Raw genomic sequence first — 14,958 nt, 5'->3', positions numbered from 1 at the left:
TGTGATTTAGTATTAAAAAGAAATTTCCCCCCCAACCATCAGATTATCCAGATATTCCATCACCACCCAGTGAATCATTTCTTTTAATAAAGAAAGAAGGGGAAAAAAAATCTTTTCAGTAAAATTAACCAATGCATAAACTGAGACTAACAGTCTGCCTGTGGTCTTCCCACCCTGTACAAAGAATGGAAGGAAGTACATTTTCTTAAACTCAAGCTTAATTGTTATTATTACATGTAATGTAATGGTCTTTTCATTTATATTTTCAGAAACCCTGTGTATTATTTATAACCCTCTGTCTTCCTTTACCCCTGTCTCTTTATATTTGTATATTTATGGACTCAAATAATCAGGGACAATGCTGTTTGGCATAAATCATGACTATTTTTGTTTTGTTTTTTTTCTGTTATCAAACCTGATGAAGAGGCCTCAAAAATGTTCTTCTAAATCTCCAAGTTCTCTTAAGTTACCTTTCTACATTCCTGAATTTTCCTTCAGTAACTTCCTTAGCTGAAATGGATAGTTAACTCAACATTTTAAATGTAATGTGTCTGTCCATTACAATTTTCAGTAGGATTTCTTTTTCCATTGGCTTTAGCCATATGATTGAATTTTTGTTTCATAATTTTTTCTTTGTGTATCTTCATAATCAACTGCTTAATTTAGGGTTATGAGGAATATGGTGCTTTCCAGTTAAAATTTTTTTTGCAGGTATAGTGAAAAGTCACTTTTCTTTTAAAAAGCTAATCTTCTAATTTTAATTTCCTGAGCAGAATATACATAGCAGAAACCGTAATCTTGTCATATTTAAGGTTTATACAGATTCCCTCTTGAATCTTAGATATCCTTTAGAAGAAATTTTAAAGTAGATGTTCTACTTGAAGGAAAGACTGAGAGAATACTAAAGTTTATGGCATAGGATTTTGGATAGAAAAGTTTATTTAAAAAATCCTCACAACTATTTCCATCTTAATGTCAAATATTAAAATTTAATAATTTTTTTTAAGTTTCGCCAGTCTGAGAATTTACCCACATGGATTAGTGTTGATGGATGTACAGAGTTACAACAATGATTTGAAAGGAAGAGAAGAAATTGACAATGTAGGTATTTCTTGCTTGTTACCCACAGTATTAAAATATAACTTAAGTTGTATATTTTTTTTGCTTATTTTTTTGGTGGCTTGATTTTTCCAGCTCCCTTACTAAAATTTAATTAGTTTAATCTAAAGTCTATCAAAATGGTTTTCTACCAGTAAGATGTAGGATTTATAGTCATATTCTCCTCCCCCCCCCCCTTTTAAAATTCCCTTTAACTCTGAGCATAGTTACTTTTGGTCTTTCATTCTAGTGTACACAGAAAACCCAAATTTTCTTTCCCCTTAATTCTCTCCCTCTTTAAACTCTGACTGTAGCTACTTGGAGTTAAATCAGTATTTCAGGGGTAGGGAGAGAGAGAACTGGGGTGGCTTGGGCAGGGTGCTGAATTGTATCAGAATTCCAATATTTGACTTTAGTTTTAGTGCCTCTAAGTTCTTCACCTAGGGCAGAACTCCTTAAACAAACCTGGATATGTGGGCTTTGACCTTTTTTTTCTGATGTGGGATCTTTCCTAGTTTAGATCTCTCACTTAAGCCCTACTGAAGTCTGTTGTGATTATTATGAAAATCAAGGGCAATCTGTTAAGCCTGTTATAAGTTGATACACATATCATAGTTGCCTATATAAATTCCTTTTTTTTTTTTTTAGCTACTAAACAAATTGGAAGAAAGAATGAAAGAACTGTGTCAGGGTAGTATTGGAAGGTTAAAACGGTGAGTCTTGAAATTTGTGTTTGTATGTTGTTTTTTTATTATATTTTTTGTTTTTATAATTACTTTGGTGTCTTTCCCTGACATGATCTACTACAAAATGTAGAAAGGAAACTAGATTATGGGCAGGTTGGAGAAGAGATGATAATATGATATGTCTCTCTCTCTCTCCTCTTTGGATGATTAATTGTGGACTAGAATCTATGGAATTCTAAATCAACCAGTTAGCATCAATTAAGTGTCTTTTATTTGTTAGACACTTTGCTAACTCATGAAAAAATGAGGCAAAAACCAAGGAGTTTACAATCTAATGGGATAAATAGAAACCTCACTAGAAAAGCTTTTGTCCTAAAGTGACATTCGTATAATTTTGTTCATTTCTCATTTATTCATATGCATCTTGTATGTGCTTTGGACAGTTTTAGTTATTAAAACAACATGGAAATATATTAGACATAAAAAGCATATTATAGCAGGATATCGTAGTTCTTGGAATATAATAGGGCTTAGTAAATGTTTGTTGATTAAATTTTATTTTTTTATTTATTTTTTGTCCCTCACAGTGATTTACTTGGTAAATCAGGTCCTTGAAAAAACAAGAAATACTTCAGAGTCACTTGAAATATTGCTGTTCATTTGTCAATGACTATTTCATTCTTTCTTTAATTAGTGAGGCTGAGGCAGAATTAGAGCCCCAAACCATAATTATACAATTAGAACCCCAAACCATGATTATCACAAGAACTATTTAAAAAACAAAACTTAAAAGAAATAGAAGAAATTCATGGATTTTTTTTTAAAGGGTACTGTGGCTTGGAGAAAATGGATTGGAAATACAAATTGTTTCCAGAAAACTTTTCAAGGGAAGATTTAAAAAAAAAAAAATTCTCACACTTCTATTAATTTAGGATTGAATATTTTAAATTGTTTATTATTTTAAATAGTAAATGACAGTTGAAGTAGTAGAAGTAATTGCTGTTGCTGCTTATTGTGGTCAGGGCTACATATCTTTATGTAATTTTCTATCACTTCCAGCAGATCCCCATGGAATATTTTGCAAGTAGATAAATGCTCAATTAATATCTTGTAAATACATAGATTTCTTTTATAGTCCATTTCTCTACTACCTTCCCAAACTATATCTTTTATGAAAGCAAAACATTAGAATCTGCCTTTAGTTTCTGCCCTTTGTGAGTATTTCCCTTTCTAATATAGATGAGTTTCTTTCCATTTTGCTCCCTTATACTTTTGGGAGAAATCGGTCAGTCTTTGTGGATCTCTTTGGAAGGTTTTTGCCCTTAAATTTGGAAATAATTCTATCTTTTCACTAGCCCACAAACATTCTCATGTCCCTCAGTAGGTGTCAGTAGAAAAGTTGTTGCCTATAAGGTCCATGTGGACAACACATATCTAACTTCTTTTTAAAATATTCTGGTTCAAAATTTATTTCAGATGTTTCTAAGTTTAGACAACTTTCTCTTTAATGTGATCATAGAATATTGGAACTGAAAAGGACCTTGGGTCATTTGAAGATGAGGAAGTTCTTCCATAGTGAGATCAGACAAGAAAATATTCATTAACATAGCTTGCCCCTGTTTCCTTGAAAGGGAAAAAAAAAATCAGGAATAAAAAAATGAATCAATCCTGGTTCTAAGCATTTTTGGTTCAAATCTGACTTAGTAATAACTATTGAAATTCTCTCACTTTGAAGCATATGTGTCTGTCATGTTATAAATTATCTGGAAGTTCTATCCTACCACCTGGATAAAAAAAATAGATAGTCAAGACTTAAATTGAATATTCAGAAACATTTGAATTCAAATTCTGCCTCACATACTCATTCACTGTGTGATCCTGAGCCTCAGTTTTTCCCATCTGTAAAATGGTGATTACACCACCTACTTCACAGGGTTGTGATGAACAGCAAAGAGGACATAAATTATTATTTTTAAAAATTTTACATTTAATTAGTTTATTTTCATATTACTACAATAGTCTTGATGTAGAAGTAATCATAATTCCCCCTCTCCACAAAGAAACAGAAAGTTGAAGAAAAGTAGAGAGGAGAAAAGTGTACTTCAGTCTGTGTTCAGATACTATTGGTTCTGATTGGGATGGATCCCATTATTTATCTTAAGTCCATCAGAGAAGTTGCTTGATGCCCCCCCCCCCAGTTGTTGCTAGCTATATTACTCTCCATCCTTTTCTTCCCCACTTCCATTCTATTCTTTCCAAAGGAGATGAATTATGTACAACACTTTACAAACCTTCAGAAAGAAGACAGTGTGATATTGTATTCAGTTGATAGTTCTTGGCCTGTTAGCATTTACTGGGAGAGATTAAAAGATAATTTAGTGAAAGACACTTGCCTCCAGGACACTTTTGCCAGGCCTTGATGTCTAATGGCATGATCTCTTAAAGATTATAGATGCCAGATTATAGTTTTTATAGTAGTGGTCCTACTTTGTATTTGAAAGGAGGGACTAGACCATTTTCCTTATTTCTGCCATTTTGGTTAGGGAACTTCCTAGGGAACACAGTTAATGAATACTAGACAAATATCATGTAAAATTTTTTATTGGGGGGATTTGGGAGGAAAAGAAGAAATTGCATTAACTCTTATTGCTTAGAATTGTAATTGATAGAACAAAGATTAAAATAATATTTCCATAAGGAGAATAAGCATTTATTAAGGGTCTAATGTGCAGGTACTATGACAAACTCTTTACAGGTATTAATTTTATTTTGTCCTCACAACTCTGGGAGGTAGAATTTTTCATTCCTTTTATACAGTTGAAGAAATGGAAGCAATAGAGGTTAAGTGATGTGCTCAGATGAGAAGGTGGGTACATAGAACCAGGCTTAGAGTCAGGAAGATTATTTTTTTCAGTTCAAATCTGGTGTCAGAGACTTAATAGCTGAAGGACCTTGGACAAGTCCCTTAATCCTATTTGCCTCAGTTTCCTCATCTGTAAAGTGAGCTGCAGAAGGAAATGGCAACATTCCAAATAGTCATAAGTCAGATGAAACTGAAAACAACTAAACAGCAACTAGTAACTGAGGCTGTGTAATTTTCCAGATGTCAAACAGTACTCTTAAGTTTTAAAGTGAGTCAGCTTTTCTGATTTTAACAATATTTATGGAATTAGAATTTTAGATTTTAACTATTGTTATTAGTATCTGAGTCTCTCAAGTATAAAAATTGACTTTATGTTAAATTTGTTTATGTCTAAATTACTTAGGCATGTCCCCCTAACAATTGCAACCCATAAAAACCTTAATATGTGTGGTTTTTATGGGTGACCATGGTCAAGTTTTCTGTGTGAACTTCTTTGGATTTTTAAATAAGCTACTCTTCAGATGACATCATACATTTCGGTCCCGATATTACATATGTCACCCAAGGCAGATGACTTCACCCTCCTTTGACCTCATTTTTCTTTGCTATAAAAAGAGGGAATTAGCCTAGATGGTTTCTGGGATTCATTCCAGCCCTAAATCTATAACATCTTATGACTGCTGGGGTCATATTCAAGGTCTTTCTAGTTTGATAAGATCTACCAGAGCTTGTGTTTCATTCATATAACCTTGTTAGGATTCAGAGTCATTCACCTTTAAATTCATGATTTCAGAACTATAATGAAGCAGTTGAGCAGAATTTCTATAAACTTTTTATAAAAAGATGTTCTTTCTATATAAATTGCAGCTTCTGTACAAAAATTTTTTCTATAAACCTAATCTCTGTTTTCAAGAGTCTGTGGTCTGTGTGTGTGTCTGTCTGTGGGGGGTGTGGCTGTGGGAGGAGGGTATCTGTGGCTGTCTGTGGGTGTGTGTCTGACTGGGAGGTGTGTTTGTGTTTGACTGTGGGGGAGGTGTCTGCGTCTGGGAGGTGTGTCTGTGACTGACTGTGGGGGTATGTGTCTGTCTGTGGGTGTCTGAGTGGGGTGTCTATCTGAGTGTGGTCTGTGTCTAGTTCTGTCTGTGGGGGGCTTGTCTGGGTCTGTCTGTGGGAAGGGAGTCTGTGGGGGGGGGGGTCTGTGTCATTATTTCTCTCCTGGCCTAATCAGTATTTAGTTCTATTTATCATTTGGAGTCTGTACATTTCCTTTTTGCATAAAGGAAGATGGAACAGAGAAGACATTTATAAACTTTTATAAAAAGGCTTATATTTGTTTTTTAAGATTGCCAGCTTTGGTACGAGGAGGCAAGATCGATAAGTATTGGCCTACAGCTGATGGACGCTTAGTGGAGTATGACATAGATGAAGTTGTGTATGATGAAGATTCACCTTACCAGAACATTAAAATTCTGCATTCGAAGCAGTTTGGAAATATCCTTATCCTCAGTGGAGATGTCAGTAAGTATTTTCCTTTGTCAATCAAGGCCAAGCTTGAGTTGGTCCTGTCATGTTTTGGACTTGGTAGAACTTTATTCAAGTTAGCCTTTAGAATGTTGCCAGTATAAATTTTGGGTTTTTTTTTTTTTGCAAGGCAATGGGGGTTAAGTGACTTGCCCATCGTTATACAGCCAGATAATTATTAAGTGTCTGAGGCCGATTTGAACTCAGGTCCTCTTGACTATCATGCCACCTTAACTGCCCTGCCAGCATAAATTTTTGTAAGACTTTTCATGGAACTAAAATATTTTAACATTTTAAATGAATGCTTTTTATTTCTTGAATTGCAGTTGCCTCTTGATATTTTTTCCTACATTATTCAAAACTGGTAAATAGGAATTTTCCTGTCATACTCATAGGCTTTAAAAAAATTTAATTTGGTGTAGGGTATATTTTTTTCTTAGGTTTTTGCAAGGCAAACGGGGTTAAGTGGCTTGCCCAAGGCCACCCAGCTAGGTAGTGTATTAAGTGTCTGAGACTGGATTTGAATCCAGGTACTCCTGACTCCAGGGCTTTGTCCACTATGCCACCTAGCTGCCCCGGGTATATATATTTTTAAATGTTGTATAAATGCATTTTGATTTCTAATATGTTCTTTTTGCATATTTTTTCTGTAAGAGAAACACAAAAGAGTTAAGAAAAACCAACTATTATATTGGCTTCAGTGGAGACAGCATATGTGATATTGCCTACCTTTCTGCCAAGAAGTTAGTTGTTTTATTGTCAATAATTTGGATCCGACATTGATTAATGGCCTTTGATTAGTATTTTGTCTCATAATTTATCTTGATTTATTAATTCTGTGCCTGTTCATACAAGATTTCTGTTTTTCTGGCCATTCCCTTTATATTTTTGTGGTATGATAAAACAGTAACAGGTAGTATTTATATCATACTTTCAAGTTTTTTTGAAGTGTGCTTGTATAAATTGTAGTAATATTCCATTGCATTCATGTTCTACAAACTTGTTCAGACATTTCTCCAAAGGATGGGGACTTGGTTTGCTTTTAGTTTTTTTTTTCCTTTTACTAAGTAATGGACAGATTCTATATTCATTTTTTAAAAATGTTTTTTACTTTTAAATAAATGAAATAGTGAATAGCTAAGAGGGAACTGAATGAATGGTTTTGCATCTAGAACTCTTCTGACATCAAAGTCCTTATACTGTTAAATTGTTTAACAACAGAAAAACCAGTATGGCTTTATTGATTTGAAATGATCTTGAAATAAGATGCATTACATCTGATTGACCAAGGGCCTTCCCGAAATCTTACTTGCAGCAGAATTCTGTCTTTATTTTCCTCTTTGGAATATGAACTCTTTGAGGGCAGGAGCTGTTTTACTTTTCTATTTATATTATTCCCCCCTCCTTAACACAGAATAAATCCATACTCTGCATAAATGATTAAGATCATTGGGTTAGAATACACATATCTTGGATATACTTATTCGTTGCTTAATTGCCCTTGAATTATCAGTGCTAGGTGGCAGGGAGATTAACCTTTTTCCTCTGTACAATCCATAGAATAAAATTATTTTGAAAAATAATTATTCTTAAGGGTAAAAAGTTTAGGGATTACAATGATTAAAAAAAAGATTAAATAGTTTTACTTTTTATGATGTATAGATTCTAAAGACTTGTGTAAACTGTTGATTCTGGCCAGCTAAGTTGTAAGTGAATTTTGATAAACTCAAAATGTCTAACTATCTTTCTGTTTGTATTTTCTTTTTCCTAGATTTGGCAGAGAGTGACTTGGCATATACACAGGCCATAATGGGTAGCGGGAAGGAAGATTATACTGACAAAGAAGTGCTGATTCTGGGGGGTGGAGATGGGGGTATATTATATGAAATAGTCAAATTGAAACCAAAGATGGTCACTATGGTAGAGATATCCTTTTTGAAAGAGTCAAGTTACAATGTCTTTATTTTTTTCTTATGCCTTTATAATGCATTTTCCTTTTGTTTCATGTAGAAGTTCTTAACCTGTGGTCTTTGAACTTTTTTTTTTTATTCAAGTTGTATTTTTAAATTGTGTTGAATAGGTCTTTGAACTTTTAGAAAACTTTTAGAAAAAATTGGGTAACTTTCATTTTTATTTAATTTTTTTTGTTTTTTGCAAAGCAATGAGGTTGTGACTTACCTAAGGTCACACAGCTAGGTAATTATTATGTGTCTGAGGCAGAATTTGAACTCAGGTCCTCCTGACTTGGGTCACTGCTCTATACACTTTGCTACCTAACTGCCCCTATTTGTTTAATTTTTAATTTTTTTTTGATTTGCAATTCTTTATATTCTGTTTTATGCATTTACAAGTATTAATTTGGAGGAATCCTTTGGCTTTACCAGATTGACGGAATCTATGATGAATGTGTACCCATGACCCAGAAAAATTAAGAACCCCTAGTAAGGTAACTCATTAAAAATTATACTTGAAAAAAATAAGGCATCCCACATTTTTAACTTAATCCTGTTAGGATTTTTTTCTATTCTTTTTTTTGTTGCAGTGACCAACAAGTTGGTTCATCAAGAATAATCTACCCAAGGCAGCAGACATGAATAGTTTTAGTTTGATGCCTTTTTTTGTCTCCTGTAATCATAATAGTCTGCCTGAGTCCATAGGGACTTTACAGGAAGAAATCCTTGTTCTTTTGAGTGACCTTCGTGCAAAAGAAAAAGCTTTGTCTCTTGACAGTTAATTTTTCTCTTTTTCTCTCTTCCCAAACAATGTTTTCCTGGAAGGGAAACTAAGACTTTTGAAATATCTTGGAATTATGATATTAAAGCTTGTGCATTTATAAGGACTTTATATTCTTTGTTAAAATTCTTTTTGAAAGATTTTATTTTTGAGTTTTAGTTTTCCCCATAATCTTGCTTCCCTCACTCCAACCCCACAGAAGGCAATCTTTTAGCCTTTCCATTGTTTCCATGGTATACATTGATCTAAATTGAATGTGATGAGAGAGAAATATCTTTAAGGGAAAAAACTAAAGTATAAGATATAGCAAAACTGCATAATAAGATAACAGGTTTTTTTTCCCCCCTAAATTAAAGGTAATAATCTTTGTTCAAACTCCACAATTCTTTCTCTGGATACCAATGGTATTCTCCATCACAGATACCCCAGAATTGTGCCTGAGTGTTGCATTGATGGAATGAGCAAGTCCATTAAGGTTGATCATTGCCCCCATATTGCTGTTAGGGTGTACAGTGTTCTTCTAAATCTGCGCATCTCGCTCAGCATCAGTTCATGCAAGTCCTTTCAGGTTTCCCTGAATTCCCATCCCTCCTGGTTTCTAATAGAACAATAGTATTCCATGACATACATAAACCACAGTTTGTTAAACCATTCCCCAATTGAAAGACATTCACTTAATTTCCAATTCTTTGCCACCACAAACAGGGCCACTATGAATATTTTTGTACAAGTGATGTTTTTTTCCTCCTTTTCATAATCTTCAGGGTTATAGACCCAGTAGTGGTATTGCTGGATCAAGGGGGATGCACATTTTTGTTGCCCTTTGGGTGTAATTCCAAATTGCTTTCCAGAAAGGTTGGATGAGTTCACAAGGACTTTATATTCTTGCTGATGTTTTCTTTTAAAATCAGTTAACAATTGAATATATGGGAAGAATTTTCATACTCCTTAACAAGTTTCAAACATTGACCAAATGGTGATTGACGGGTGTAAGAAATACATGCGTAAAACATGTGGAGATGTCTTAGACAATCTTAAAGGAGAGTGCTATCAGGTAATTCTTACGTTGTTCATCTTAAATGTTAAGTAACATTTGTTGCAGTTCTTCCAGTCATATCCAACTTTCTGATCCTATTTGGGGTTTTCTTGGCAAAAATACTGAAGCAGTTTGCCATTTCCTTCTCCAGATCATTTATAGAAAACTGACGCAGACTGGTGGTAAGGGACTTGCCCAGGTAGGACATATTTGACCTCAGGAGGAGGACACCAGGCTTTTTGTTCTAGCCACTGTGCTACCTTGCTTCCCTAAACAACATTAGGTTTGTTTATCTACATGATAGTGATTTATTACCAGTACAGCAGATGCTTTATAGCTTCCCATTAATATATATCACTGGAAATATAAGACATAGGCATACACAGGAAAACTGTAGAAATAACATTTCCTTCTTTGAATTGGTACCTGATGAATGGAAACTGGTCTGTGAGTTTTTAAAAAAAAGTCACTAATTGAAACAATGCAAGCAACATTTAGCAAATGGTTAGTAACATAATAGGTGTTTACAGCATATACAGCTCTGGAACTGATGTAAAATGAAGACATTGTAAAGCTTTTTGTCCACATGGAGTTCAAAGTCTTGTTGGGTATAAGTCACTAGAGGTAATTGTCAGTGAACATTGAGTATCTGTTATATATCCAGTATTGTAGAGGGAAAAACCCCAATGTTTTTGCCCTCAAGGGGTTTACATATTAAAGTTATTAAACAACATTCAAGTGAAAAGTCCATTCCCTAGACTTTATATAGTACCTTGTTCCTCTTGTATATTCCATTTCATATCTATTCTGTTTATTTAATTGTAACCCCCTTAAGAATTGGGGCTCTGTAGAGTTGTGAATAAGTCCAATCATTTTGTAAAACATTTTGGAGTTATGTTCCCATATTGGATAGCTCTTTGGACTTCAGAATGTTTGGATCAGGGACGGCTAGGTGGCGCAGTGGATAAAGCACTGGCCCTGGAGTCAGGAGTACCTGGGTTCAAATCCAGTCTGACACTTAATAATTACCTAGCTGTGTGGCCTTGGGCAAGCCACTTAACCCCATTTGCCTTGGAAAAAACCTAAAAAAAAGTTTGGATCAGTTTACAACTCTACCAGCAGTATATTAGTATATCAGTTTTCTCATCCTATCCAACATTTATTGTTTTCATTTTTTGTCATATTAGCCAATCTGATGGGTATGAGGTGTGTAGTACCTTAGAGTGATTTTAATTTGTATTGCTTTGATCATTAGTGACTTAGATGATTATATGATTATAAATTTGATTTCTTTGTCTGAAAACTATCTGTTCATATCCTTTGACTGTATTTCTCAGTTGGGGAGCTACTTGTATTTTTGTAACTTTGACTCAGTTCTCTACATATTTGAGAGGCAAGGTCTTTAATAGATATAGTTGTTGCAAACCCCCCTCCCCAGTCTCCAATTTTCTGGTTTCCTTATAATTTTGCTTGCATTGCTTTTTGTGCAAAATTTAGAATAGAATCAAAATGTTTTATATTTTGTAATGCTCTTTTTCACAGATTTGACAAACTATTCCATACTCTTCTAATTGTTTATATTAATATTCATTATATGTAAATTTGTACCCTAGATTTCTTGGTGTATAGGATATGGGATGTTTTTTGTCATACTGTTCACCAGTTTTTTCTGTTATGAAAGCTTCTTTCTTGTTGCCAGATCAACTCCAAGGCCATTTTCTAATTGTTTGAAGGGAAATTTAGAAGGTGGGCTTTTGAGGGTTCATTCTTCACTCTGCCAGCTTTGTACTGGAGGTCTGTCTGGGGCAGAGGCTCAAACAGAGATCATACCTGGGTTGAACCAGATCAAAATGTAATTAATTTGAAAATAATTAACAGGACAATTAAAATACAAATAGAATGTAGATGGTATCGGTTTGTAGATTTATGTACTTGTTTGTTATTCACCTTTTTCAATCTTGTGTTACTCTTCCCTTATTCCATTTGGGGTTTTCTTGCCACCTAGTGGCAAGATATAACTTTGTAGGGGTTAGTGATCTTTAATAGTCCAGAGTACTTAGGTCATTTTCTTAATAGCCAGTGGAAGTCTTGATAGGAAAGATTGGCTAAAAATATTGGAAGCAGAATATTTTCTTTTTTTCCCCCATTCTTTCTTTAAACCCATTTAATATGGCCTACTCTTTAATGCTAGACATGACAGTTCATTCATAAAGCACTTAATAAACCAAAGAATTTACTTAAATCCATGATCTAAGTAGTATGTTTATTTCCATTTACAGAGTAAATAAACTCTTAGAGAACTAAAATGACTCATTTAGGGTTATATGAGTGCTTCAAATACATGCTTGTTGGTATGGATGCTTCCATACCAACTAACTCTGTACTTACTCTGTACTAACTCTGGTCTTAGCTCTTAGGGAAAATACTGTTTATTGTGCATATGTAACATCTAAATAGTCTCCTACTCAAGTCTCCTAATAAGATCAAGATTGTTTGCACCATACTTTACTAGTTATCTTGCATGATACTCTTAGCTGTGTTATATTGCCATATGTATTTTAGATTCATCATTTTGGCATTCCAGAAGTATTTGCTTGCCCAAGTGTGTGTTTTTTTTTTTATTTATCAATAAAGGTTCTCATAGAAGACTGTATTCCAGTACTGAAGAGGTATGCCAAAGAAGGGAGAATGTTTGATTATGTGATTAATGATCTGACAGCTGTTCCAATCTCTACATCTCCGGAAGAAGGTGAATTTCACTTTTGCTAAAGGATCCTTCTATATTGTGACTTAACATTTTATAGCTAGAGATGACTATTTGCAGAAATATAAAGTTATTTTAATTAAAATGGACAAGACTTTTAAAATTAAAAATTAAATATTAAAATTAATAAGAATAATTTAAAATTGAAATTTAAAAATAATTCCAGAAGGACATGGTTGGTCTCTTACAGCATTTGTTTTAATTTTGTTGATTCTGTACCATGAAATTTGCTCTGACATTGTCATTTTTAATTATCTGATGGTCTTTAGATAGAATAGTGAAATCAAGGTTATTTTGGTCATGTTAATTACCTAGTTATTTGCTGATTCTGTTCATTTCTTGGAACTTGACTTGCACCTGTTCAAATTCATTCTCCATTTTGTCTATATTGAGTTATTCTTCTGGCAAAACTTGGTATTGAAGCTGTTTTTGTATAAACTTCGTGGAAAAAATTTTGTTTCAACTAATTATTCCAGACGAAATATCATCTTATAGTGGTGTTTCCTTTCAGTGTTCTTGTATGTGTTTTATGTTTATATCCTTATTACATAGGTATATAATATACCTATTATAAACCTAAACTATAATTCAGTGATTCTCTTGAATATTAACATCAAACTAGTCATAAATCTGGGAGATAAAAGGGTCCCTAAAGTTATCTTGTGTAAGACAGCATAGGAAAAAATCTAAAAGGAATTTCCTATAAAGGTATCATTGTTCTTCAGATGTTTGTTGCTAATAAAATTAAGTACTATGAGATCATCCAGACTTTCCTCTAGCCACTAAGTAAACTCAGCATAGCATGACCCAAGTTTCATCACTGCTTATAATCTCGAGAGTCATTCTAGATAGAGGGTGAGGAGAGAGAATAGGATAGCTTTGGGAAGTGGCCCTACCTTGCCCATGGCAAAAAAAAAATCCTTATATTTTAAACATTAGCATTTTCCTGGTAATTATATATATATATATATATATATATATATATAGCTACAAATTGGAAAATCATTTTGGTCTTCAAAGGAATCAGTGCAAAGAACAAGAGATGACTGGTGTAAGTGTGCTATAGAACACAGGGGTCAGCAAACTAATTTTGTATGAAAATTTTTATTGCAAACCATTCTTAGCTTGTGCAGGCTATACAAAATTAGGTACGGGGGGACAGCTAGGTGCACAGTGGATAAAGCACCAGCCCTGGAGTCAGGAGTACTTGGGTTCAAATCCAGCTGCAGACTCTTAACTAGCTGTGTGACCTTGGGCAAATCACTTAACCCCATTGCTCTGCAAAAAAAAAAAAATTAAAAAAGCAGATGGTTAGCCCTAGTTTGATTTTTTTTTTCCTGTGTTATATTACTAAACATGACTTGCATGTGAGAATTAGATATTTATAATAATTATAACAACATAATAATGCTTTGTGATATAAATATACCTAGAATATATAATATTTATGGATAATAATTAGAAGAAAATATATATTCTATATCAGGAGGGATCTCTGATAGAAATTTGGTATTTTACTCATTTCTTTTCTTGAAGTTAGTGTATATTCATAATGGCATTCATCAGTCAAGCATTGGATAGATATGTAGGTAGATGGATGTATACACACATTTAGTGCCTGGTACAAAGAAGGTGATGTGTATGTATATAGAAAACTATTTTTATGAATTTTTGTGCTGTGTATGAAGATAGATACATACACACAAAATATGTACACATTCACCAATAAAACAGGTCCAATAGATATATGTATTTATATACATATAAAAATAATATATTTTATGCTTAATTTTTCTCTTATCTGTACATCCACACATAATAATTGGTATGAGATAAGTTCTATAGACATATTTTCATATCTGTATACATAAAATATGTATTATATATCATGTACTTTATTTTATATAGGACAAATACTTTATTTTATATAGAACAAATATAAATATTTCTTACTAAAGATATCTATAGATACCTACACATTTGTACAAACATAATACCTGGCACAAATCTCCTTCTTTCTCTTTTTTTCTTCTCTTTCTCTTTCTGTTTATTTTTTATCTCCTTTCTTTTTCTTTCTGTTTTTCTCTCTTTCCTCTTTTGCTTTCTTTCAACCCTTCTGTCTCCCCTTACCCCCATCTCTTTCTTTTCTTTTTTCTTTAAATAGAGATAGATAATATGTATTTTAGTTTATGGTTATATTATATATAAACATTTCTATAGATAGACAATAGATTTTCCATTTTCTGTATCAGGTACT

The 14,958-nt window shown here is 33.3% G+C and overlaps 1 protein-coding gene across 1 annotated transcript in view; it reads left to right on the top strand.

Annotated features, from left to right (window-relative positions):
* The window catches only part of SMS (spermine synthase), a 61,484-nt gene that overhangs the window by 28,541 nt on the left and 17,985 nt on the right, over positions 1–14,958 (top strand). The window contains exons 3-8 of the mRNA XM_074214254.1: positions 1,008–1,101; positions 1,747–1,811; positions 5,990–6,165; positions 7,940–8,096; positions 9,868–9,955; positions 12,572–12,686. Of these exons, the coding sequence (XP_074070355.1) occupies positions 1,008–1,101; positions 1,747–1,811; positions 5,990–6,165; positions 7,940–8,096; positions 9,868–9,955; positions 12,572–12,686 (695 nt within the window). The remainder of the gene's footprint in view (positions 1–1,007; positions 1,102–1,746; positions 1,812–5,989; positions 6,166–7,939; positions 8,097–9,867; positions 9,956–12,571; positions 12,687–14,958) is intronic.

The sequence above is a fragment of the Macrotis lagotis genome, chromosome 1, assembly GCF_037893015.1.
Source record: "Macrotis lagotis isolate mMagLag1 chromosome 1, bilby.v1.9.chrom.fasta, whole genome shotgun sequence".
Taxonomy (NCBI): Eukaryota; Metazoa; Chordata; class Mammalia; order Peramelemorphia; family Peramelidae; genus Macrotis; species Macrotis lagotis.
Note: the sequence above shows the minus strand (reverse complement) of the source record. Positions and strands in the feature narration are given on the sequence as shown.